General features: G+C 42.9%; 1 protein-coding gene and 1 pseudogene across 3 annotated transcripts in view; one reads left to right on the forward strand and one right to left on the reverse strand.

Annotated features, from left to right (window-relative positions):
- mad1l1 (mitotic arrest deficient 1 like 1) overlaps nt 1-23923 on the forward strand; it is a 1113232-nt gene that overhangs the window by 208414 nt on the left and 880895 nt on the right. For all 3 annotated transcript variants that reach the window (XM_038819492.1, XM_038819491.1, XM_038819493.1), the window contains exon 11: nt 23165-23309. In XM_038819492.1, the coding sequence (XP_038675420.1) occupies nt 23165-23309 (145 nt within the window). The remainder of the gene's footprint in view (nt 1-23164; nt 23310-23923) is intronic.
- Nucleotides 18366-18684, reverse strand: LOC119978098 (annotated as a pseudogene).

A 23923-nucleotide genomic window follows, 5' to 3' on the forward strand; every position in this document is an offset into this window, starting at 1 on the left:
ACAATTGGGGGAAGGTAAATACAATGCTGTCAGACAAGAATTGAAGTGCAGAAGTTGGGAACTTAGGCTGTCAGGGAAGGACACAAGTGAAATGTGGAACTTATTCAAGGAACAGGTACTGCGTGTCTTTGATATGCATGTCCCTGTCAGGCAGGGAAGAGATGGTCGAGTGAGGGAACCATGGTTGACAAGAGAGGTTGAATGTCTTGTTAAGAGGAAGAAGGATACTTATGTAAGGCTGAAGAAACAAGGTTCAGACAGGGCACTGGAGGGATACAAGATAGCCAGGAGGGAACTGAAGAAAGGGATTAGGAGAGCTAAGAGAGGGCATGAAAAATCTTTGGCAGGTAGGATCAAGGAAAACCTTTTACCTTTTACACATATGTGAGAAATATGAGAATGACTAGAGCGAGGGTAGGTCCGATCAAGGACAGTAGCGGGAGATTGTGTATTGAGTCTGAAGAGATAAGAGAGGTCTTGAACAAGTATTTTTCTTCAGTATTTACAAATGAGAGGGTCCATATTGTTGGAGAGGACAGTGTGAAACAGACTGATAAGCTCGAGGAGATACTTGTCAGGAAGGAAGATGTGTTGCGCGTTTTGAAAAACTTGAGGATAGACAGGTCCCCCGGGCCTGACTGGATATATCCAAGGACTCTATGGGAAGCAAGAAATGAAATTGCAGAGCCGTTGGCAATGATCTTTTTGTCCTCGCTGTCAACAGGGGTGGTACCAGAGGATTGGAGAGTGACGAATGTCGTGCCCCTGTTCAAAAAAGGGAATAGGGATAACCCTGGGAATTACAGGCCAGTTAGTCTTACTTCGGTGGTAGGCAAAGTAATGGAAAGGGTACTGAGGGATAGGATTTCTGAGCATCTGGAAAGACACTGCTTGATTAGGGATAGTCAGCACGGATTTGTGAGGGGTAGGTCTTGCCTTACAAGTCTTATTGACTTCTTTGAGGAGGTGACCAAGCATGTGGATGAAGATAAAGCAGTGGATGTAGTGTACATGGATTTTAGTAAGGCATTTGATAAGGTTCCCCATTGTAGGCTTGTGCAGAAAGTAAGGAGGCATGGGATAGTGAGAAATCTGGCCAGTTGGATAACAAACTGGCTAACCGATAGAAGACAGAGAGTGGTGGTAGATGGCAAATATTCAGCCTGGAGCCCAGTTATCAGTGGCGTACCGCAGGGATCAGTTCTGGGTCCTCTGCTGTTTGTGATTTTCATTAACGACTTGGATGAGGGAGTTGAAGGGTGGGTCAGTAAATTTGCAGATGATACGAAGATTGGTGGAGTTGTGGATAGTGAGGAGGGCTGTTGTTGGCTTCAAAGAGACATAGATAGGATGCAGAGCTGGGCTGAGAAGTGGCAGATGGAGTTTAACCCTGACAAGTGTGAGGTTGTCCATTTTGGAAGGACAAATGTGAATGCGGAATACAGGGTTAACGGTAGGGTTCTTGGCAATGTGGAGGAGCAGAGAGATCTTGGGGTCTATGTTCATAGATCTTTGAAAGTTGCCACTCAAGTGGATAGAGCTGTGAAGAAGGCCTATGGTGTGCTAGCATTCATTAGCAGAGGGATTGAATTTAAGAACCGTGTGGTGATGATGCAGCTGTACAAAACCTTGGTCAGGCCACATTTGGAGTACTGTCTGCAGTTCTGGTCGCCTCATTTTAGGAAGGATGTGGAAGCTTTGGAAAAGGTGCAAAGGAGATTTACCAGGATGTTGCCTGGAATGGAGAGTAGGTCATACGAGGAAAGGTTGAGGGTGCTAGGCCTTTTCTCATTAGAACGGAGAAGGATGAGGGGCGACTTGATAGAGGTTTATAAGATGATCAGGGGAATAGATAGAGTAGACAGTCGGAGACTTTTTCCCCGGGTGGAACACACCATTACAAGGGGACATAAATTTAAGATAAATGGTGGAAGATATAGAGGGGATGTCAGAGGTAGGTTCTTTACCCAGAGAGTAGTGGGGGCATGGAATGCACTGCCTGTGGAAGTAGTTGAGTCGAAAACGTTAGGGACCTTCAAGCGGCTATTGGATAGGTACATGGATTAGGGTAGAATAATGGAGTGTAGATTAACTTCTTAAGGGCAGCACGGTAGCATTGTGGATAGTACAATTGCTTCACAGCTCCAGGGTCCCAAGTTCGATTTCGACTTGGGTCACTGTCTGTGTGGAGTCTGCACATCCTCTCAGTGTGTGCGTGGGTTTCCTCCGGGTACTCCGGTTTCCTCCCACAGTCCAAAGATGTGCAGGTTGGGTGAATTGGCCATGAAAAATTGCCCTTAGTGTCTATGATTAACCTAGGACAAAAGTTTGGCACAACATCGTGGACCGAAGGGCCTGTTCTGTGCTGTATTTCTCTATCTATCTATTACTTGTGATATTATTAAAGATTATTATTATTGGGAGAAATTGGATAGCTTTACGATGGTTCAAATGGCCATCTCCTGTTCGATGTCGTTGTATGATTCTTGGAGCTTGGAGCCTTATTTGTGTTAAAATCAGTAAGAACCCGCTTGAGGAACTTTTTCTTTGCCTTGTTCTTTTTCCATTTCTCCTTGTCTACAATCTGCAAGATGTGGAAATGAACGAGAGAAATGAAAGAAAGAATTGTCAGTTTATATTTTGAAAACGACAAAGGAAATTTATCCATCTGTGTTACTCAGCAGGATGCTATTATTATGGCAGTTTATCGTTCTGCTGTGCCAATTATTTTCAGGGGTGGCATCAAAGTATGAAAAATCAGAAAACTGAAATATCTTGCACTTACACAGAAGTCAGGCAATGGCTATTTAAAGCTCATAAATACAAATGTTATTGATGGCTGGAGGTAAATGAGTTTTATGTGAGTTTCATTGACTCTTCATTATTATAACTTAAATTGAACTTGCCAAGAGCAATCTCTGTGTCACCTTCCAAGGTCGTTGAAGATTTTTTTTTACAGCAAGTATATGTCACGATTAAATGATTTGAGAATTATGGGCTAATAGTGATAAGATGTTAAAGAATTAGAGTTGACATATATAATTGCCCATTTGTTTCAGTGTTGTGTAATATCCAAGCATTGTATATTGATGTCCCCACCTTCTACTGATTTTCCATTACCGTTGGTTTGTTTTCTCTTTCTCTGAGATTCCATTTTAGAGAAAGGAAGTGTTGCTCGCAGTTGTAATGCCATATTTGGGATAAATTGCAAATATTCATCAGCCTTACTTTATACAAAACAATCTGAAATTAAACTAACTGCTTCAATATAGGTGTCAGAGTGGGACATAAATTATTCTTCTCCCTTCCCTCCCATCAAAAGGACAAAAATCTGATATACTGTAGTCAAGTATGGTATTTTGATGAAATCCTACGTCCTGTGCATTTGTATCAACTCTCTGCAACATGAAGTGGGATTGCAGACTCAATTATTTATTTTATGTAAGTATTTTGTTGGGTTAGGGTATCAATAGGTTTGGACTAAGTGGGGGAATGGAGTTAAAGTGCAGATTAGTTGTGACCTAATTTTAAAAAAATTGTTCCTGGGATGTGGACGTCGCTGGCTAGGCCAGCATTTGTTGCCCATCCCTGGGGGCATTTGAGAGACATCTACATGGCTGTGGATCTGGAGTCACATGTAGGTCAGACCAGGTAAGGACGACAGATTTCTTTCCTTAAAGGATATTAGTGAACCAGATGGGTTTTTATGACAATTGACAATGGATTTCATGGTCAACATTAGACGGAGGTTAGTATCATGACTGGTACAGGTTTGCAGGGTCAAAGGGCCTGTTCCTGTGCTGTGTCCTTTGTTTAATTCCAGATTTTAATAAATTTATTTCGCTATCAGCCGCGGTGGGATTCGAACCCAGGTCTCTGGACTACTAGCCTAGCAGCAATACCACTATGCCACTGCCTCCCGTAGTATGGTGGAATAGGCTTAAGCGATTGAATGGCCTCCTCCTGTTTGGTTCATGAAAATGTGCGCAGGATACATTCATGTTGATGTCCATACTGAAGGGTTCACAGCCAAGGCATGGTAATTGTGAATGCAGGGAATGTTAACATTGAATGTGAGGAAATAACAGCAGATTCTCAAACTTATGAGAGTTCATTGAGTTGAGCAAGTTTTGAATGTCAGTCTTATTAATGCAGCAACTTATGTTCCAAGATTTAAAAACATCTTGTAGTTCAAACTGACATTCAGGTCGACTTTGTGGTAGAACATGTGAAATGATATTTTATCAAAGGAAGAAATGTTGCAGTTAATGTCAACACTCAGAATTTTTTTTCAACTGAAACCCAGTTATCCTTTAAAGCAAAATAACCTAGTCAATGAAATTTGGAACTTTGTCCTGAATAATTTTTCAAAATATCACATTGTACTTGAGGTTAGCTAGGTTTAAAATGTCTTTGTTGTTGTCTGTCATATATGTAATATTACAATGTGCTGTTGAACATTTCATTCACAGAAGTAAGCTGAGGGTCACTGCTAGGTTGGTTTATATATTGGTATGAACTAGTTAGTTTCTTCAGCTGCATCATATGCTGGTCAGCATGGTATGACAATGTAAGTTATTTATGGTATGTCATGGAATGACAGGATGTGATTGATCCTGTGGGAAGTTGCAGTTATCCTAGGCAGGATACAAGCAGATTGGTACTAGTAGAACAAAGAGAACACAGAATAAAGAACAGTGCAGCACAGGAACAGGCCCTTCGGCCCTCCAGGCCCGCACCGATCATGATGCCTGTCTAAACGAAAACATTCTGCACTTTTGGGGTCTGCACCCCTCTATTGCCATCCTATTCATGTATTTGTCAAGATGCCTCTTAAACGTAGCTGTCGTATCTGCTTCCACCACCTCCCCTGGCAGCGTGTTGCAGGCACTCGCCACTCTTTGTGTAAAATAACCTGCCTTGCCCATCTCCTTTAAACTTTCCCCCTTGCACCTTAAACCTACGTCCCTTAGTAATTGACTTTTCTACTCTCGGTAAAAGTGCCTAACTATCCACTCTGTCCATGCCACTCATAATTTTGTGAACCTCTATCAGGGCGCTCCTCAACCTCCGCCATTCCAGTGAAAACAATCCGTGTTTATCCAACCTTTCCTCGTAGCTAATATCCTCCAGACCAGAGCATCCTAGTAAATCTCTTCTGTACCCTCTCCAAAGCATACACATCCTTCTGGTAGTGTGGCGACCAGAATTGTACACAATATTCCAAATGTGGCATAACTAAGGTTCTGTACAGCTGCCAATTTTTATATTCAATACCCCAACCGATGAAGGCAAGCATGCCGTATGTCTTTGACTACCGTATCCACCTGCCGTTCCAATTTCAGTGATCTGTGGACCTGCACATCCAGATTTCTCTGCCTGTCAGTACTCCAAAGGGTTATGCCATTTACTGTATAATTCCCATCTCTATTAGACTTTCCAAAATGCATTACCTCACATTTGTTCGGATTAAACTCCATCTGCCATTTCTCCCCTCAAGTCTTCAACAGATCTAAATCCTGCTGAATCCTCTGATAATTCTCTCCACTATGCACCAATCTTTGTGTCGTCCGCAAACCTACTAATCCGACCAGCTACATTTTTCCCCAAATCATTTATGTATACTATGAACAACAAAGGGCCCAGCACTGATCCCTGCGGAACACCACTAGTCACAGCCTTCCATTCAGAAAAGCACCTTTCCACTGCTACCCTCTGTCTTCTATGACCAAGCCAGTTCTGTATCCAACTTGCCAGCTCATCCCTGATCCTACGTGACTTAATCTTTTGTACCAGTCTGCCATAAGGAACCTTGTCAAAGGCTTTCCTGAAGTTCATGTAGACAACAACCACCGCCCTTCCTTCATCAATCATCTTCGTCACTTCCTCAAAATCTCAATCAACTTAGTGAGACACAACCTCCCCTTCACAAAATCATGTTGCTTATCACTAATAAGACCATTTGTTTCCAAATGTGAGTAAATCCCGTTCTTAAGAATCTTTTCCAATAATTTCCCTACCACAGACATAAGGCTGTACAGCCTATAATTTCCTAGATTATCCATGCTACCCTTCTTAAACAAAGGAACAACATTGGCTACTCTTCATTTCTCTGGGACCTCATCTTTAGCCAGTGAAGAAAGATTTCTGTCAAGGCCCCAGCAATTTCCTCCCTTGCCTCTCTCCGTATTCTGGGGTAGTTCTCATTAGGTCCTGGGGTCTTATCTACCTTAATGTTTTTTGAGACGCCCAACACTACCTCATTTTTGATATTGACATGCCCCAGACTATCTAGACGACTGGACGACTCATCCATCATGTCCTTCTCTTTGGTGAATACTGATGCAAAGTAGTAATTTAGTACCTCACCCATTTCCTCTGGCTCCATGCTTAGATTCCCTCCTCTGTCCTTGAGTGGGCCAACCTTTTCCCTGGCTGCATTCTTGCTCTTTATATACATACAAAATGCCTTGGGTCAGTGTGTTAAGAGTGTCAAAAATTGGATAATTAAGATGTCTTATTGGTGATGAAAGGATTGTCCTTCTGAGGATGAGACTGGATGTAAGATGTGTTATTTGACATGTGTGTTCAGTTCAAACTTGGGGAAGTGGTAAACTTGGAGGGTGCACCTGAGAATATATACTGTACGTCTCAGTATGGGCACTTTGCATGCCTTATAGGAGAGCCCTTTGGGGTGAAGTCTGGACAGCACTGGTAATTTTGAGTATCGGATCCGTTTTTGGACTTGTACATTTTGTGTTCTTTACTCAGACCATGCAAACTATGATTGATGAAAGGTTTGCTGACCCAGGATCATACGATAATCAGCCAACTTTCTCAAATAGGAATTATGCATTTCTTTGTGGCAAGGAATGGAAACATTGGGCATTTGATTCAGTACTAGCCCAGCAACTTAGATAAAGCCTTTTTTGCTTTTGTTAGGAATAAGCTATTGTAACTTGGAAGCTACTTGATGAATATTACAGTGCTTTTGAGTGGTGGAGCACACTGTTGTGGAAATTTCAACAAACTATTAATTGGTCCTTGAAATATGATGATCCTTTTGGATTCACACAAGTCTTTGTGGTGGGCGGTGCAACAGACCATGAATTTTGCAACAGGCCAGGAATTTCAAGTGATTGCATTTAACCCCAGAACCTCAAATTCAATTCTTGTTTTTGAGCATTGATTAGGTTTAGCCTTGTGAAATCAAGAATATTACCTATGGAAAGTTGACATTCTGAATTCTCCCTCTGTGTACCCGAACAGGTGCTGGAATTTGGCGACTCGGGGCTTTTCACAGTAACTTCATTGTGATGTTAATATAAGCCTACTTGTGACAATAAAGATTATTATTATTATTATACACAATGGGGCAGCACTGTGGCACAGTGGTTAGCACTGCTAACCGGGTTCAATTCCGGCCTTGGTTGACTGTGGAGTTTGCACGTTCTCCCTGTGTCTGCGTGGGTTTCCTCCGAGTACTCTGTCTTCCTCCCACAGTCCAAAGGTGTGCAGGTTCGATGGATTGGCCATGCTAAATTGCGCCCTAGTGTCCAAAGGTTAGGTGGGGTTACGGGGTAGGGCAGGGGAGTGGGATTAGCTAGGATGTACACTCAGAGGGTTGGCGTACACTCAGAGGGTTGGCGCAGACTCAGTGGGCCGAATGGCCTCTTTCTGCGTTGTAGGGATTCTATGAATGTTGGCATACACCTGTGTAGTAAATGTTATTCAACTCTCCCCATCAGTATGTTCAAGCTTCATGGATAATCCTGTACATTTGTCCTGTTTCAATTTGTCATATCAGTCAACTTCCGGCAATTGAGGGTGGTCCACAATTTCGTACCACTTAGTACTTAACTAAAATAAAGTGTGTCCTATGGCCAGTGCTTACAAGGAACTGACAGACTTATTTCACTTAGAAGGCCATTAGAAACAACAGACTGGAGACTTTCATTGAAATCAATGTGGGCTGATTGAACCCAGGCCCTTGAGGTAAAAGGACATTGTTCAAACCCACTGTGCCACCAAGGCAACATGATTTAACTTTCCATTATGACCTATTGCACAAACATGATTTATCACCAGTTTGTGTAATTTAAACCAGTTTTGTACAGTTCCTGAGCCCTAGAACAGAGACAAGAGGAGCCATTCATCAATAATTGTTTCCAATTGCTAGATTGCCATGCCAGACTTCAATCAATGGTTCTGAGGTGGTGTGTAACCGCATTGAAAACCAGTTTTTAAAAATATATGTTAGCCAGGGGCTATCCTGTCTGATAAACACATTGTTTTCAATGAAAATAACAATGTCATGTGAAGACAGAATACCTCATGAAAAATAAATATTACCAACTGTGCGAGCAATCACTGTGTTAGCATTGATCAAAACCAATAACCGTCTGTATGCTGAGGTTTCTTAACAAAATAATGGCTCCTTTTGCAATAGTTTCTCCTCTCATCTCAGTTCAGTGTGCAAGTGTGCTGGTTTGATGTGATTCCAGTTAACTGTGATTGAAACTAGTTTTGTTCCTTTTTGTATGATGCCTTGATCATTTTAGACAATTTGTGACTTGGTAAATTAACGCAAAGGATTCAAGTACAGTTTGATATAAAGGCTAAGATAAAGTAACCTGCTCTACTTGTCGACCCACGAGACTAATATTAATCAATCACCTAGTACATATTAAAAAGTGTGATTTTTGTGATCTGCTTATTTTCATGCCCCATTAAATACTAATAATTTAAGGGAAGGATACAATTCTAGATATTTACATATTTGGCTTGGAGTGGCGCAGGTTCCAAGGAATCCCAGGATTGAATGTGCTGTCCACTGTGAACTCTGGTCTGTTGTCCACAGCAAACCATGAAGTTCAGATGATGAACTTGACTTTGCAAACCGTCGAAGTTTGGTGAAGTGGGTGCACAGAAATGTCCAAACTCTGCGTCATTTAACTCGAATGCAATTAATTATGGAACAAAAAAGCTGCTACTTTGTTTTAACAAAATTGCTCAAATCATATTTGATTTGATTTGATTTATTGTCACAAGTACCGAAGTACAGTGAAAAGTATTTTTCTGCAGCCAAGGGAGCATACACAGTACCTCCATAGTAGGCACAAACAGTATAATCGACAGAGTGATTTGACAAATGGTACATCGACAAACCGTGATTGGTTTCAGTGCAGAACAAGGGGCCAAACAAAGCAAATACATGAGCAAGAGCAGCATAGGACTCATGAATAGTGTACTTATAGGGAATAGATCAGTCCGAGGGAGAGTCATTGAGGAGTCTGGTATCTGTGGGGAAGAAGCTGTTCCTATGTCTGGATGTGCGGGTCGTCAGACTTCTGTATCTTCTGCCTGATGGAAGGGTTGGGGAGAAGGCAAACCCTGGGTGGGAGCGGTCTCTGATAATGCTGTCTGCCTTCCTGAGGCAGCGGGAGGTGTAGACAGAATCAATGTGCAGGTGACAAGCTTGTGTGATGCATTGGGCTGAGTTCACCACACTCTGCAGTTTCTTGCGATCTTGGGCCGAGCAGTTGCCATACCAAACTGTGATGCAGCCGGATAGGATGCTCTCTATGGCACACCTGTAGAGATTTGTGAGATTCGATGCAAACGTACCAAATTTCTTTAGCTTCCGTAGGAAGTAGAGACATTGTTAGATTTCTTGACTGTTGCATCAATGTGAGTGGACCAGGACAGACTGTTGGTGATGGTGATCCCCAGGAACTTAAAGCTGTCGATCATCTCCACTTCGGAGCAATTGATGCAGACATGCTATTCCTGAAGTCGATGATCAGTTCCTTGGTCTTTCCGACATTTAAAGAGCGGTTGTTTTTGGTACACCATGCAACTCCCATTTATCTCCCTTCTGTAGTCTGATTCGTTATTGTTTGAGATACGGCCCACCACAGTCGTATCATCAGCAAACTTTGAGAAAGTGGCACAAGGTATAGCATCTTAACATCATTTAGCTTCAATAGAATTTATGTTTTTGCTGTGGTACGGTTGGTAGAACTCTCCCCTCTGACTTCGAACGTTGAGGGTTCAAACTCCACTTGTATTGAAAACTCCTTGCAGCACTGAGGGTGTGTTGCAGTGTCACAGATGCCGTCTTTTAGTTGATATTGTAAACCAATGCCATATCTGCTATCTAAGATGGACGTAAAGCACCAGGGCACACTTTTGTAAAAGAGCAGGGCGTCCTGGCCAATATTTTGTCCCTCATCAGCATCACAAAAAATAGCAAATTATCTGTTTGTTCTCATATCACTGTTTGTGGGAACTTACTTTGCTCAAATTGGCTGCTGTGTTTTCCACATTTCAACAGTGACTGCACTTAAGTGCTTTATTGTTTGCAAAATGCTCTTGGGTGCCCTTGGGTCATGAAAGATGCTATATAAGTATGAATATTTTTTAAAGATTAATTGGATTATAGTTCTGATTTGGAGTCTATTACAGTGCCTTTACTGAGGTTGAGTGACAAATTTTCACGAGACAATTTCTATCACAGATATTAAGATTTAAAAAATGTTGACAGTGAATGCATGTGTATTGAATTTTTGATAGGCTGGTGTAAATAGGGTGGCATGGTAGCACAGTGGTTAGCACTGTTGCTTCACGGCACCAGGGTTCCAGATTCGATTCCCGCTTGGGGTTCTGCCTGTGTGGAGTCTGCGCGTTCGCCCCGTGTCTGCCTTCGGTTTCCTCCGGGTGCTCTGGTTTCCTCCCTCAAGTCCCGAAAAGACGTGATTGTTAGGAATTTTCCCTCTGTGTACCTGAACAGGTGCCGGAATGGGGCGACTAGGGGCTTTTCACAGTAATTTCATTGCAGTGTTAATTTAAGCCTACTTGAGACAATACTAAAAGATTATTAGATTTTTGCAGGATCAGTGCACCTTGCAGCAAAGCCATAGCAGATAATGAAAGACAAATGTGATAGTAAAACATAGAAAGTAGGAGCAGGAGTAGGCCATTCGGCCCTTTGAGCCTGCTCTGCCATTCATTATGGCAATAGCTGATCATCCAAGTCTAACCTATTACTGCTTTCCCTCCCATATCCTTTCACCCCTTTAAGCCCCAAGCGCTATATCTAACTCCTTAAACACATACATTGTTTTGGCCACAACTGCTTTCTGTGGTGGCGAGTTCCACTGGCTTGCCATTGTCAGGTTGAAGAAATTTCTTCTCATCTCAATCCTAAATGGTTTACACATACCTCAGTCTCGTCACCCCCAAAATCAGTATGGTAAATCTTCGCTGCACTCCCTCTATAATCTGACTTCCTCTTTTTGCTACTAGAGTGGATAACCTCGCATTTATCCACATTATGCTGCAACTGCCATGCATTTCTCCATTCAGTCAAGCTGTTCAAATCACACTGAAGCATCTCTGCATCCTCCTCATGGCTCACCCTCCTACCCAGCTTTGTGTCATCTACAAATTTAGAGATATTGGGCGAAATTGTCCCCGAAAACGCCTCCCTTCCAATTTATGGCCAACCTAGTACCCTGGCCATTCCAGCCTGACACCTGGACGGTTCCAGCCTGACATCTGGGGGCCCCAGTGGTCTCCGAGCCACTTGTTGTAGTCATCAGGCCTGGTCTCCGGTGGTGGTTGGGGGGGGTCGTGTGGAGAGACCGTGGGGAGCTGGGCGAATCCGGCTTAATACTGATCAATACTTTAAATGCTAATCATGCCCAGCAAGTGCGTGAACTAGGTTGCGCTTATTTCTGCAGGCCGAGAGCTTTGAGCTGTGTTTGGTGCCCGGTGCGAAACCTGTTTAGGTGCTCTCCCACTATTCCCAAAGCATAGCGGGATGTGCTCAGGGAGCAATGAGGCTGGAAAATTGACCCCATTACATTTAATTCTCTCCTCTAAATCATGAATATATATTGTGAATAGCTGTGGCTCCAGCACTAATTCCGCAGTACTCCACGAATCTGCCCTGCCATTGGGAAAAACACCTGTTTATTCATACTCTTTGTTTCCTGTCCGCCAACCAGTTTCTGTCCACCTCGATACACTACCCCCAAATTCATCTGTTTTAATTTTATGTGCCAATCTCTTGCGTGTGATTTTGTTGTAAGCGTTCTGAAAGTTCAAAAAAACCACATCCACTTGCTCTCCTCATCAACACTACTAGTTATATCCTCGAAGAATTCCAGTAGATTTGTCAAGCATGATTTCCCTTTATTAAATCCATGCTGACTCTGTCCGATCCTGCCACTGTTCTCCAAGTGCTCTGCTATTAAATCTTTTATAATTGACCAGCATTTTCCCCATTACCGATGTCAGGCTGACTGGTCTATAATTCCCTGTTTACACTCCAAACCATTTTTCAAATAGTGGGGTTACATTAACTACCCTATGATCTGTAGGAATTGCTGCAGAGTCTATAGAATCTTGGAAGATGATCACCAATGCATCCACTATTTCTAGAGTCACTTCTCTTTTTAAAGTTTAGAATACCCAATTCCTTTTTTCCCAATTATGGGGAAGTTTAATGTGGCCAATCCACCTACCCTGCGCATCTTTGGGTTGTGGGGGTGAGACCCACACAGACACTGGGAGAATGTGCAAACTGCACACTGACAATGACCCAGGGCCGGGATCGAACCCGGGCCCTCGACACCGTGAGGCAGCAGTGCTAACCACTGCACCACCATTACACCCTAGAATTTTAGGGCCACTTCTTAAATATTCTGGGATGTAGATTATCAGGCTCTGGTGATTTATTGGCCTTCAGTGCCATCAATTTCTCCAACACCATTTCCCTACTGATATTGATTTCTCTCAGTTCCTCCCTCTCGCTAAACCCTGTGTTCCCCAATATTTCTGGTACGTTATTTGTGTCCTAACTGCGTATTCTTGTATTCCAATCTCCGCCATGTAATTAGATGGCTTCCCTTAAAACCATCTGTACTATTTGTAAAGTGCCTTCAATGTGCAAAAATGTCCCAAGATGGTTTATTGGAGAATTATAAAATAAAATTTGGCACCTACTGTAGTTACATCAGGGGATAAAAAGGCTGATGATCAAAAAAGAGGTAGGTTTTGAGCAGTACCTTAAAGGAAGAAAGGGAAGTAAAGAGGGTTAGGAGGAAGGTTGCTCAGTAGGTCCTGCTCCTGCCTCTGAACTGGAAGCTTTGGATTGAAGTGCCACTCTAGGACATTTTTGTCATGGAAGGAGCATTCAACAGGTAGATAATGAACCTTCCAATCCTTCCACACTTGAGGGAAAAAAGAAACAGACTGACGTCTTAAAGGGTTGTGGGGCTGGAGGAGAATAGATAATGGGAGGGGTGAGGCTGTGGAGTAATTTGAAACAAGGATAATAATTTTAAAACTGAAGCTGTGGCTAACCAGGAGCCAATGTAAGTCAAAAAGCATATGGCTGATTCATGAATGGAACTTCTTGCAAGTTACAAAGTATGCAGCAGAGTTTAGATGACCTCTGATTTACAGAAGAAAGAAAATCGGAGACCAGCCAGGAGTGAGTTGGAATAGTCAAGTCCTAAGGTCGCAAAGGCTTGGATGAGAGCTTCTGCAGTAGTTGAGCTGAGGTGAAGCAAGTGAGGCAATGTTAGGGAGGTGAAAATAAGCAGTCCTAATGATGGTGTGAAAATATAATCAGAAGCTCATTTTGGGGTCAGATATAGCATGATGAGAAGTTTAGTTCCGTCTCAAAGTTGCCAATAAGAGGGAAGGAACCAGTGGTAACCAGGCTTATTTCATGGCGGAGACTAAAGACATTGGGCGAGATTCTCCGCAAATGCGGAGAATCGTAAAAGCTGCCGTGGGACAGGCCGTGACCCACGGCAGCCTTCATGCCCACTTCCGGGGCCGCTTCTCCCCCCCCGGGCGGAGCTAGGAGCATGGCCCCGTGCGTCACGGCGGCGCGGCCTTGACGACGGTCGTCAAGGCCGCACGTCAAGCGTCACGCCGGCTGACGCGGCCGATGATGTCAGCCGCGCATGCGCAGTTGCTGTCTTTTCCCTCAGCCGCCCCGCAAGACGTGGTGGGTTGATCTTGCGGGGCGGCAAGAGGGAAAAGAGTGCGTCCGTTACGGAAGCACGGCCTGCGATCGGTGGGCACTGATCGCGGGCCTATGCCCCCCTTGGCACGGCCGTGGTACTGCCGTGCCAATCGGGCCCTCAGATGCCCCAAACGGTATTGGGTAAAAAGCGGCGATTCGTGGCGTTGGGGGGGGAGAGGGGGGAAGAGAATAGCGGGAGGGCATGAAAAATGTCGGGAGGCCCTCCCTCTATTCCCCCACCTGGCGTGGGGGGCGGAGAATCGCGCCCATTGGCTTCAGTTTTTTCAGTATCGAATCGGCAGGAATTTCTGCTCATACAGTACTTGATGTTAGACACGCAGTCGGACAAATTAGAGAGTGTGGATGGGTTGAGAGATGGTTGTGAGGTAGAGTTTAGTGCTGTTGCATACATCTGGAAACTGGCTCTGAGTTTTTGGACGATGGCACGGATGGGCATCATGTGGATGTAAAATAAGAACGGGATAGGGATAGATTCTTGGGAAACACCAGAGGTAATAGTACGAAAGAAGCCATTGAAATTATTCTCTGGGTACAATTAGATACCAGACAAGTGCAATCAGCTGGACAATGATGGAGAGGCATTGGAACATATTGGTGTAGTCAATTGCATCAACAGTTGCACACCGATTGAGAAGGATGGGATATTATGGTTTACCTTTGTCAGATTGTAATTTGTGACTTGAAGAGCTGTTTTGCTACTGTGGCAGATACGGAAATCTGATTGGAGGTATTCATCCATGGAATTTGAGGAAAATGGGCACAGTTTAGTGGGTGATGGCATGTTCAAGGACTTGGGAGAGGTTCAGGAGCGTGGAGACGGGTTGTGTTTGCAAGGACGGAGGAGTCGGGGGTTGTTTTTATTGGCGGTGAGGGGAGCATTACCTGAGGGGAGAAAACCAGTAATATGGGAGGCAGGGTGGGAAATTAGGTAGTCAACAGTTTGATGGGAAATAGGATTGAGCTTGCCTCAACAACTACTTGTGGCAGTGTGTTCCACATTCTAACAACCCATATTGGATTTATCTTATGACCTCCAGTTTTGGACCGTCTACGGTCGAAACATCATTTTGACCCTATCAAATATATTCATAAGTTTAAATGCCTCCACCAGTTACCTCTGACTTTCCTTTGTTTAAGAAAAGGTACCCTGTCTGTTGAGTCTGCTGAAAGGGGTGTGAGTTCTCACAGTGTCACAGTTACAGCAACAAATTGGTTCAACCAGTTGTTTTTCCTGTATTCTTCTCCTTTCTATTCATTTTGTTTGGAATGCTAATTAATTAATTCCTGTTCATTTCCATAATTTTGAATTTTGATGTCCTGAATCCTTCCTGATTGAGGTTAATTGAATAGGTGAACCCACTCATTATGCCCATGGAGTAGCTGAAATGTAATTTTAACAATGATAGAGCTTCTTTATTATGACATACGGTTGAATGGACTACTGTTTCTTTTTATTTATTCAAATATAAAATAGTCTAAGAAAAGAAAATGAAATTAACATTCCAAAGTTATGAGGTTCAAAGAATTACTTTTGTTCCAACCCTTCTAAAGGTTACACATTAGGCTCTTTTGTATTTTATACAGGTCCGTATTGAACTCTGTTCAGTGTCTGAATTTTATGCAGTTATCTGCTGTTCCTTATTTTCATACAGGGTTTTAGTGAATTTATTGCTGCTGCTTTATTACTCTATCTCCAAGTCTGCATTGTACAAAAAAAAAGATTAATCCCTAACTCACCAACTAGGCCTAAAATTGAAGGGCGTTTATTGAAACAATAACCTATAGTTTAAATCAGTGTTTTTAAAAGTGAGGGTTGCGGGTGGGTGACGGAAGGGTCATGGAGCATTCCTACAGTGGTCCCGATAGCAGGAAAAGTGCCCAATGGCCGCTACCGGCATTTTTATTGAGAATGGGGGCTGATGTTGCCTTTTAAATGAGAAGGAAATGAGGCCGTGTGCAGTCTTCCGACCCTAAGCTTTTAAGCGCCTTGTATGCACGTAGTTTTGGCTCCAAATTATGGAGAAGAAATTCTTCCACATTCTAGCTGCTCGCAAGCAAAGCAAGGGTACTGTGAAGATGAATTGTTGTCTTACAATGAAGAGATGGCCAGAGGCACAAACCAGCAGAGTACCGACAGGCCAGGTTCTCCCATCTGCATCTGTTGGAGAGAGCTGCTCAGTGGAATCCACGTTAGGACAGAACAGTGCTTGTGTTAGCTCTGTACAGATCTGTAGGGCCTATGGTTAACAGCCTACAAAAGAAACTTAAGCCATGAGTAAAGCAGTACAAAGATGATTTCTTAAGACATGGTTTTGTCAATTGTCCTAATGCAAATAACGATGCAAAGCTCATGTGCGTTATATGCAGGGAAGTACTGGGAAGTGAGAGGAGAAGTTTCAGATTTTGAAAGAGAAGTGGTGGGTGAAAAATTGACCCCAGGGTCAGTTATTAACTTATAGCTGAGTCCAAATGAAAAGGCTAGCTGTTGTACTGACCTGTGACAGAACATTAAAACACATCAAAATCCCATGACACTGTCAGTATTCTGGGGTAGCATCTCCCAGGAGCATCCAGTGCTGAGTAAAACAAGCATTTTGTTGCTGCTGTCCCTCACGGCGACCTACATGTGCAAGGTTGAATTTCTGTTCTCACTAAGACGGTACAAAGGAACTGGCTGAAGTCTGCAACTGATCTGCGCAATTCCCTCCCCTTCTGTGAATTTGATTGCAGTGAGATTGTGAGGACCAAGCAGGCTCCCCTTTCATATTAAAGGTAAGTGAACGTGGCGTCTGTCACGAAGGTTGGCTGGCAAGGGTAATGAAGGTCGGTTGTTTGGCAAAAGTGGGTCCTGGGAAAAAAGCATTTGCAAAACACTGATTTAAACTATCATCATCAGATAATGCTGAAAATTTCCATCTGTCTCCTAGTGCAATTTGTACTTAATAAAATGCTGGAAAAATGTATTGTTTGTTTTTCTCCTGTTATCTAAATAATGGCCCAATATTTAGAGATAATAAACATATTTATGATTGCATACCATAAACATCTGTTTGATAGGTTTTTTAATGTGAAATTCAGTGCAAATATAATGTGACAAGTAACTAAGCACCTTAAGATTGTGAGATATATACTTATAGACTTACTTGCAAAGGGAGAGATGCGTTATACTTCCAAATTTCTATTTCAGTTTGTGAGGAAGGAAGTACTGTAAAAAGCGAGGAGGATAGAAATGGGGAAATCTTCAGATACGTGAAGTGTGACACATTATTAAAAGATAATTTAGTTAAATAGCGTTTTGCGAGCATATATCGTAACATTTCATCCTTGATCCGAGGATGCATCTCCACTGATAAAAGGCTATGTCAGTCAATTGCTTGTTTATGCACAGTTTTGGGAAATAGATGCATAACCTGTATTGGCAAATCATGTATAAATCGACCAAGAATGCTCATCAGAATTTCTATGAACTGCATGCAGTATAAATTAAAATGATAAAATGCTCATTCTTTAAATATGACCTCAAATTACCTTTTCTGTAGGAAAAGTTTTATTTTACTGCATGAAATAAGGCACTGAATTTTAAATATTTGACATGCAGCAAACTATTAAAATAATTGCGGAAATCTCTTTTGATATGATGTGGAGATGCCGGCGTTGGACTGGGATGGGCACAGTAAGAAGCCTTACAACACCAGGTTAAAGTCCCAACAGGTTTGTTTCAAATCACTAGCTTTCGGAGCACTGCTCCTTCACCTGAGGAAGGAGCAGTGCTCCAAAAGCTAGTGATTTGAAACAAACCTGTTGGACTTTAACATGGTGTTGTAAGGCTTCTCTTTTGATAGATGAACTACATGATGTGCATAGCTCATCGCTGAATTGAACTATGTAGACTCAGAATGTCTCAGATTCACACCCTGCATGGGATAAAATTATTATGTTGGTTTCTGCTATCACACAATTCCACACTCCTTCCCTCTCAATTTGAGATGTCCCTTCCTCAAAAACAAAGTCTTTGGTCCGTCAGGCAAGATCAAGGCTTCTCATGCTCCGAGTTACTGTTTTGTTCAGTTATTTTCTATTTGCTCTTTTGTTTAGTTTCTGATTATTGATTATACTGTTATGGGCCAGGGTTTAGAAAATCATGTAGTCCACCTGACCTACAACTGTTTGTTGATTTTGGTTATGATGAGAACAAGGGCCTGCCTTTCAGGTGTTATAGAGGCCTTAAGCATTTTTTTTTCTTTTTATATTGTAACTTTATTTCCAAAATATAACAGTGGCTGGATTATTTTTCACTGAATTACTCTGGCATGCTCCTGGTGATGTCAGAATCACCAGGATCAATGATCACTAATGTGCACACTCTGTAGTACTTACCACAAGCAGTTGTTGCTGCTATAGTGATGCACACCAGTTTTGGCTAACATAGCGTAGTACTCAATCTCAGATTTCCTCAAGGCTGGACAGTTGTTAGCAAGAATAAACAGCTTGGCTTTGCCTTGACGAATCATTTTCAAAGTCTGTTTGTAGCCCAACACATATTTGCCACTTTTCATAACCAGCTGGCGCCTGGAGTTGATGGACTCCAATTACTTTTTCGTCGTCTTGCCTGCAACCATCTTGCCTGCCGCTGTGGCCGCCCCTGCTGCCTTAGCCTGAGGAACGCGGTGAATGGGGAGCCCAGGAGGTGTGAGGGATGTCACGGAGCGGCGGCGAGCGGAAGAGCGGCTCCGCAGGCAACGCCAACACAAGATGGCTGCAGGGAGAGAAAGTGCCTTAAGCATTTTTAATCAAAAACAAAGTTTATTCTGCAAACTTAGTTAACATTTTTATAAGTAAGCATTTTTATCAACTGCCAACATAAATACCCGACACAGCTACAGTACTCTATGTATAATCCTTAATAAATTCCCCCTTTAGCTGTTCCAATTTAATAACAAGGTCCCGTAAACAAGAAAGATTTTTCAAAGGTGTGGCCCAGCACATAGCACTCAAGGCCTAGTATGGATGCTCCTGTTTTCTTTCCAAAAGCAGGTTTGAATTTCTTACAGAAAACAGTTTCAAGTTATCAAGCAATATGGAAACAGCTTTTAAAATGCAGATAGAGAAAAACCTTCTTTCAATCTGTGCAGAATAAAATCAGTTCAAACTCAAAACAAAAGTAAAACCAACTCCCAGAGCCACAGCCCAGCTCCACCCACACAATGACATCACTGAAGCCATGTTATAAGACAAAAACATTTCTTAAAGGGACACTCCCATGACAATACTGATTATAAAAGTAAGACTAATTGATCGGACTGCCAGCGTGATTCTGAATCTTTTGAAATATGAGAATTTGATTTGCCTGTTTATCCCAGTCTGTTTTCTGATTCTGAACTCTCTCAAGCAGACCATCTTTACTTTACACAATTCCTCTTGTCTTCCCAAGTATCCTAAGAGGTACTTAACAGTTTTCAGTCACATAAACCCACCTGGAATGTCTATTTCACTTGCATATAAATCCCGGAGCATATACAATATAGGTTTGAAATATTGTTAGTTTCCTTCCACTCATCCTAGAAGCAACCATTTGACATGTTAAATATTTCTTGGTTATTCTGATGCTTGACTCCTTTTGGGTCACATGAATAGTTTATTTCATTACTCTCGTGTTCTTTTAATATTTCACAGGAAAATGCTGAAAATCGATAGGGAGGGTTGAGGTAGCAAAAACATATAAGCACCTTTTGGAGTATATTTGCATCTGTTTTATCTTGCTCCAATTTTCATCTGATGCTCCTACTCTATTTTTGACCTGATTCTGTTCAACCATACTCATCCCATTTCCTTAAATTTTTTTTTTCCTTTTTGACCCACAGATCACCCATTTGATTTTTCCCACTAATTTGGAGCATTTTCATTTTGCCTTTCCACGTTCTTGTCTGACAAGTCAAAAAATGTTTTAAGGATATTAATTTAGCTCACAGATATATTCTTATCAAAAGCAGTGGCCGAAATCTATGTGAGGAACATATGAAAAGGAGGAGGCCATTTGACCCATCAAGCTTGCTTCCCCAGTCAAGCAGATCACGGCTGTTCATCTACCTCTACGCCATTTTTCCCCACTGTCCATATATCCCTTGATGTCATTTGTATCCAGAAACCTATTGATTTGTCTTGAATGGTGCTCTGTGATTGAACTTCCGCAGAACTCAGGGAGGGAGGGGATTCATTACTCTACATGTGAAGAAATTCCTCCTCACCTCGGGGAATGCTGTTTAAGCAGGCCCAGACCAAATTATGCTACCTGGGGATCCAAATAACCCACTACTGGACACGGATCCACAAAAGTCTGGTGGAGGAAGTCAAAGAGGACCTGCAGAGATGGGGCCCACTCCCTTGTAGGGAGAATACAGATGATAAAAATGAACGTGCTACCCAGGTTCCTCTTCCTGTTCAGATCCCTCCCAATCTGCACCCCCAAGGCCTCTAGGGGAACTCAAGGAGAGGTTCCAGCTACCAAGAAGAAACAACCTGAGATACTTTCAGATCAAAAACTTTCTCCGCAAAGAAACAATGATGTATCCCCAGATACCAGGACACCTGTTGGTAGAAGAACCTCTGGATGTAGGCGATTTCCCCCTATCCCCCAGATGAGACAAGGAAACAGTGGGAGGAGGAACGAGACATAGCGATAGGGGAAGGACCCTGGATCAAAGCACTGCACAAGGCAAACTTCACTTCCACATGTGCAGGGCTGCGCTTAACGCAGCTAAAGATGGCGTACAGAGCACACCTAACCAGAACTCGAATGAGTGGGTTCTACCCAAAGGCTGTGGACAAATGAGAACGGTGCCAGGTAGGCTGGGCCAAACGCATCCACATGTTCTGAGCTTGTCCCAGACTTGTCGGATACTTCACAACCTTCATTGAAGCCATGTCTAAAGTAGTGGGAGTGAGGGTGTAGCCATACCCAAAAGTAACTATATTCGGGGTATCCGATAAGCCAGAACTCAGAACTCTTCATGGGAAGGGTGGCTGACGCCCTAACCTTTGCCTCCTTGGTCGCCCACTGGTGAATCCTGTTCTGCTGGCGATTGGCAGGCCCACCAAGGCTGCAGACTGGCTGAAATCCGACCTGGTGAAATTTCTTAGGCTGGAGAAAATAAAATTTGCCATCCTTGGGTCGGACAGTTGATGCGCTTCATGACCAACCTCTCTAAGCAGTTCATCACCGGACGGTAGTAATTGAAGCACGTTGCCTGGTTCTTCTTTGGCACTGATATGATGGTGGTCTTCTTGAAGCAGGTGGGGACTTCGGAGCTGAGTAGGGACAGGTTAAAGATGTCCACGAACACATCTGCCAACTGGCCCGCGCAGGCTCTGAGTGCACGACCAAGGATCCCACCCGGACTCGTCACCTTCCGAGGGTTCACTTTCAGGAAGGCCGATCTGACTTCGGAAGCTGTGACGGTGGGTATGGGTGTGTTTTAGGTTTCTGGGGCACTTGACAGTGGATCGATGCTTTCCTGCTCGAACTGATCGTAGAATGCATTGAGTTCATCGGGGAGGGGTGCACTGGTGGGACAGGAGATGTACTAGTGGAATTTTGGCAGTACACTCTTGAGGTTGGCCTTGTTGAAGTCCCGAGCCACGGTGAACAAGGCCTCCGGGTGTTCTGTTTTTTTGTTGTTTGTAACGGTGTCTAGTTCGTCTAGCGCCTTCTTCACTTCTGCCTGGGGTGAATTGTAGACCGCTGTGATGTTGGCTGAAGTGAACTCGCGTGGAAGGTAGTATGGGCGGCACTTCATGGTCAGGTATTGCAGGTATTTGGACCAAGGTGATGAGAATTTCTTCACCCAGAGTGTAGCGAATCTGAGGAATTCACTACCATAGAGTAATTGAAGTCAAAATATTGTGTAATTTCAAGAAGGAATTAGATGTAGCTCTGGGGTTAAAGGGATCAAGGGATATGGGGGGAAGGCGGGATCAGGTATTGAACTTGATGATCAGCCATGATCATAATGAATGCGGAGCAGGCTCGAAGGGCTGAATGGTCTCTCCTGCTTCTATTTTCTATGTTTCTAGATTTAAAAGGCAGAAAACAACTAGTGGCAGACAGTTAAAAGGGGAAATTCATGACTCTCAGCAAAAATATTAAAGAAACTCCTTCTCCCAAAGGGTTGTGCATCTGTGGAATTCACTACCCCTGAGTAGAGTGGATGCAGGGACAGTGACTAAATTTAAGGAGGAGTTAGACAGATTTTTAATTGGTAATGGGTTGAAGGGTTATGGAGAACATAAAGGACGGTGAAGTTGAGGCCGGGATGGGATCGACCATGATCATATTGAACGGTGGAGTGGGCTTGAGAGGCTAAATTTTCTACTCCTCCGAGTTCATGTGTTCGAAGAAAGAACTACTCTGGCTGATTTCACCATCAGAGACTTCGGATGTTCTGACTATACTGCACAAATAGTTACCCAGGAAGAGTTAGAAGAATTACAATCACTTCTAAATTCTGGGTAACTATGTCATCCCCTTGACTACCCCACAGATTCCCAACCCCAATCCTACATCATGCACACCTCCACCCTTATCTTGCATGCTTACTTTTTCCCTGGATTCCCAAAGTGGCTGGACCTTAGAACTTGCCTGCTTTACAATAACAATTTTTTGATGTGCCCTGAAATAATATATTTACTCATACCTTTTAACATTTTTGATATGACAGATGTTAAGATAACTGGCTTACTGTTTACTGCTTTGTCTCTTTTCAATTTTGAATAAAGAATTGCTATTTTCCAATCGAATGAAACCTTTCCAAATCTAGGTAATTTTGGAAAATTAAACTCAATGCATCAAGCATCTTACCAGCCACTTCTTTCAAGACCCCATTATACAGTCCATTATAAAGGATTTGTCAGCATGCAGGTCCAATAATTTGCGAGATTGGATAATCTGAAACCCCCTGTCTGTCAATTCCTGCTGATGTTCCACCTTCACTTTATTGGAGGAAATAACTTTAACTTAAATGCCTCATGAGAATCTAAGAAAGTCACTTGTCTTTTGTCCTACCTTCTGTGTGTTTCTAATCTGCTGCTTGTTATCTATTCAAGTGCTCGAATGTTGGAGAAAACTCGTCAACAGCTTCAAGATGATGTTTTAAAGTTGAGGACCCAGCTTCTCTCTGAACAGAAGAAACGGGAACAACAGGAAGCAAATGCCCGACGCATGGAGAAACGCAATATTCTACTTATCAAGGTATGCATATTGCTAATTGTATGCAATTGCTTTGTATTCTATGCCTCTTCACAAAAAAATTGGACATTCAGTTTGCCTTTATGTCTGATGTTACCCGTGTGGGCCTTTACCTTTCATTGATCTTATGTGATGAATGTAAGAAATTGGTTGTCTTCGGCGATCACTCGCTGTTGAGTGTGATTATCCACCTAAGAAATTCCGTGTTATTGGTCATGGTTTCCATGAGTTCTTGCATGGCTGATGAACCCGATCCTAGAGCTGCATCTTCAACTGCACACTTGGCAGATGTTTCCAGAAAGTGGGATCGTCCTTGGACTCTAGATTGCTGGTATTTCTTTCTCGGGCGTTTTTTCTCGACCTCCTCTTGTTGGTTGTCCTTGAAGAATTGTGTCCGTTCAATCAGAGGTTCCATCAAGTAGGTCTCTTCTGAGCAAGGGTCTCCCAAGTGTTGATGTTACATTTCTTGAAGTAAGCCATCAGGGTGCCTTGAAGTGCATCCGTTGTCCTCCTCTTGTTTGGAGGCCTTCCTTGAGTTTGACAAAAAAGATGTGATTTGGAAGTCGGGACTCTGACATCCTAAGCACGTGGCTGACCCAGCGGAATTGGTTTTGGAT

The sequence above is a fragment of the Scyliorhinus canicula genome, chromosome 15, assembly GCF_902713615.1.
Source record: "Scyliorhinus canicula chromosome 15, sScyCan1.1, whole genome shotgun sequence".
Lineage (NCBI taxonomy): Eukaryota > Metazoa > Chordata > Chondrichthyes > Carcharhiniformes > Scyliorhinidae > Scyliorhinus > Scyliorhinus canicula.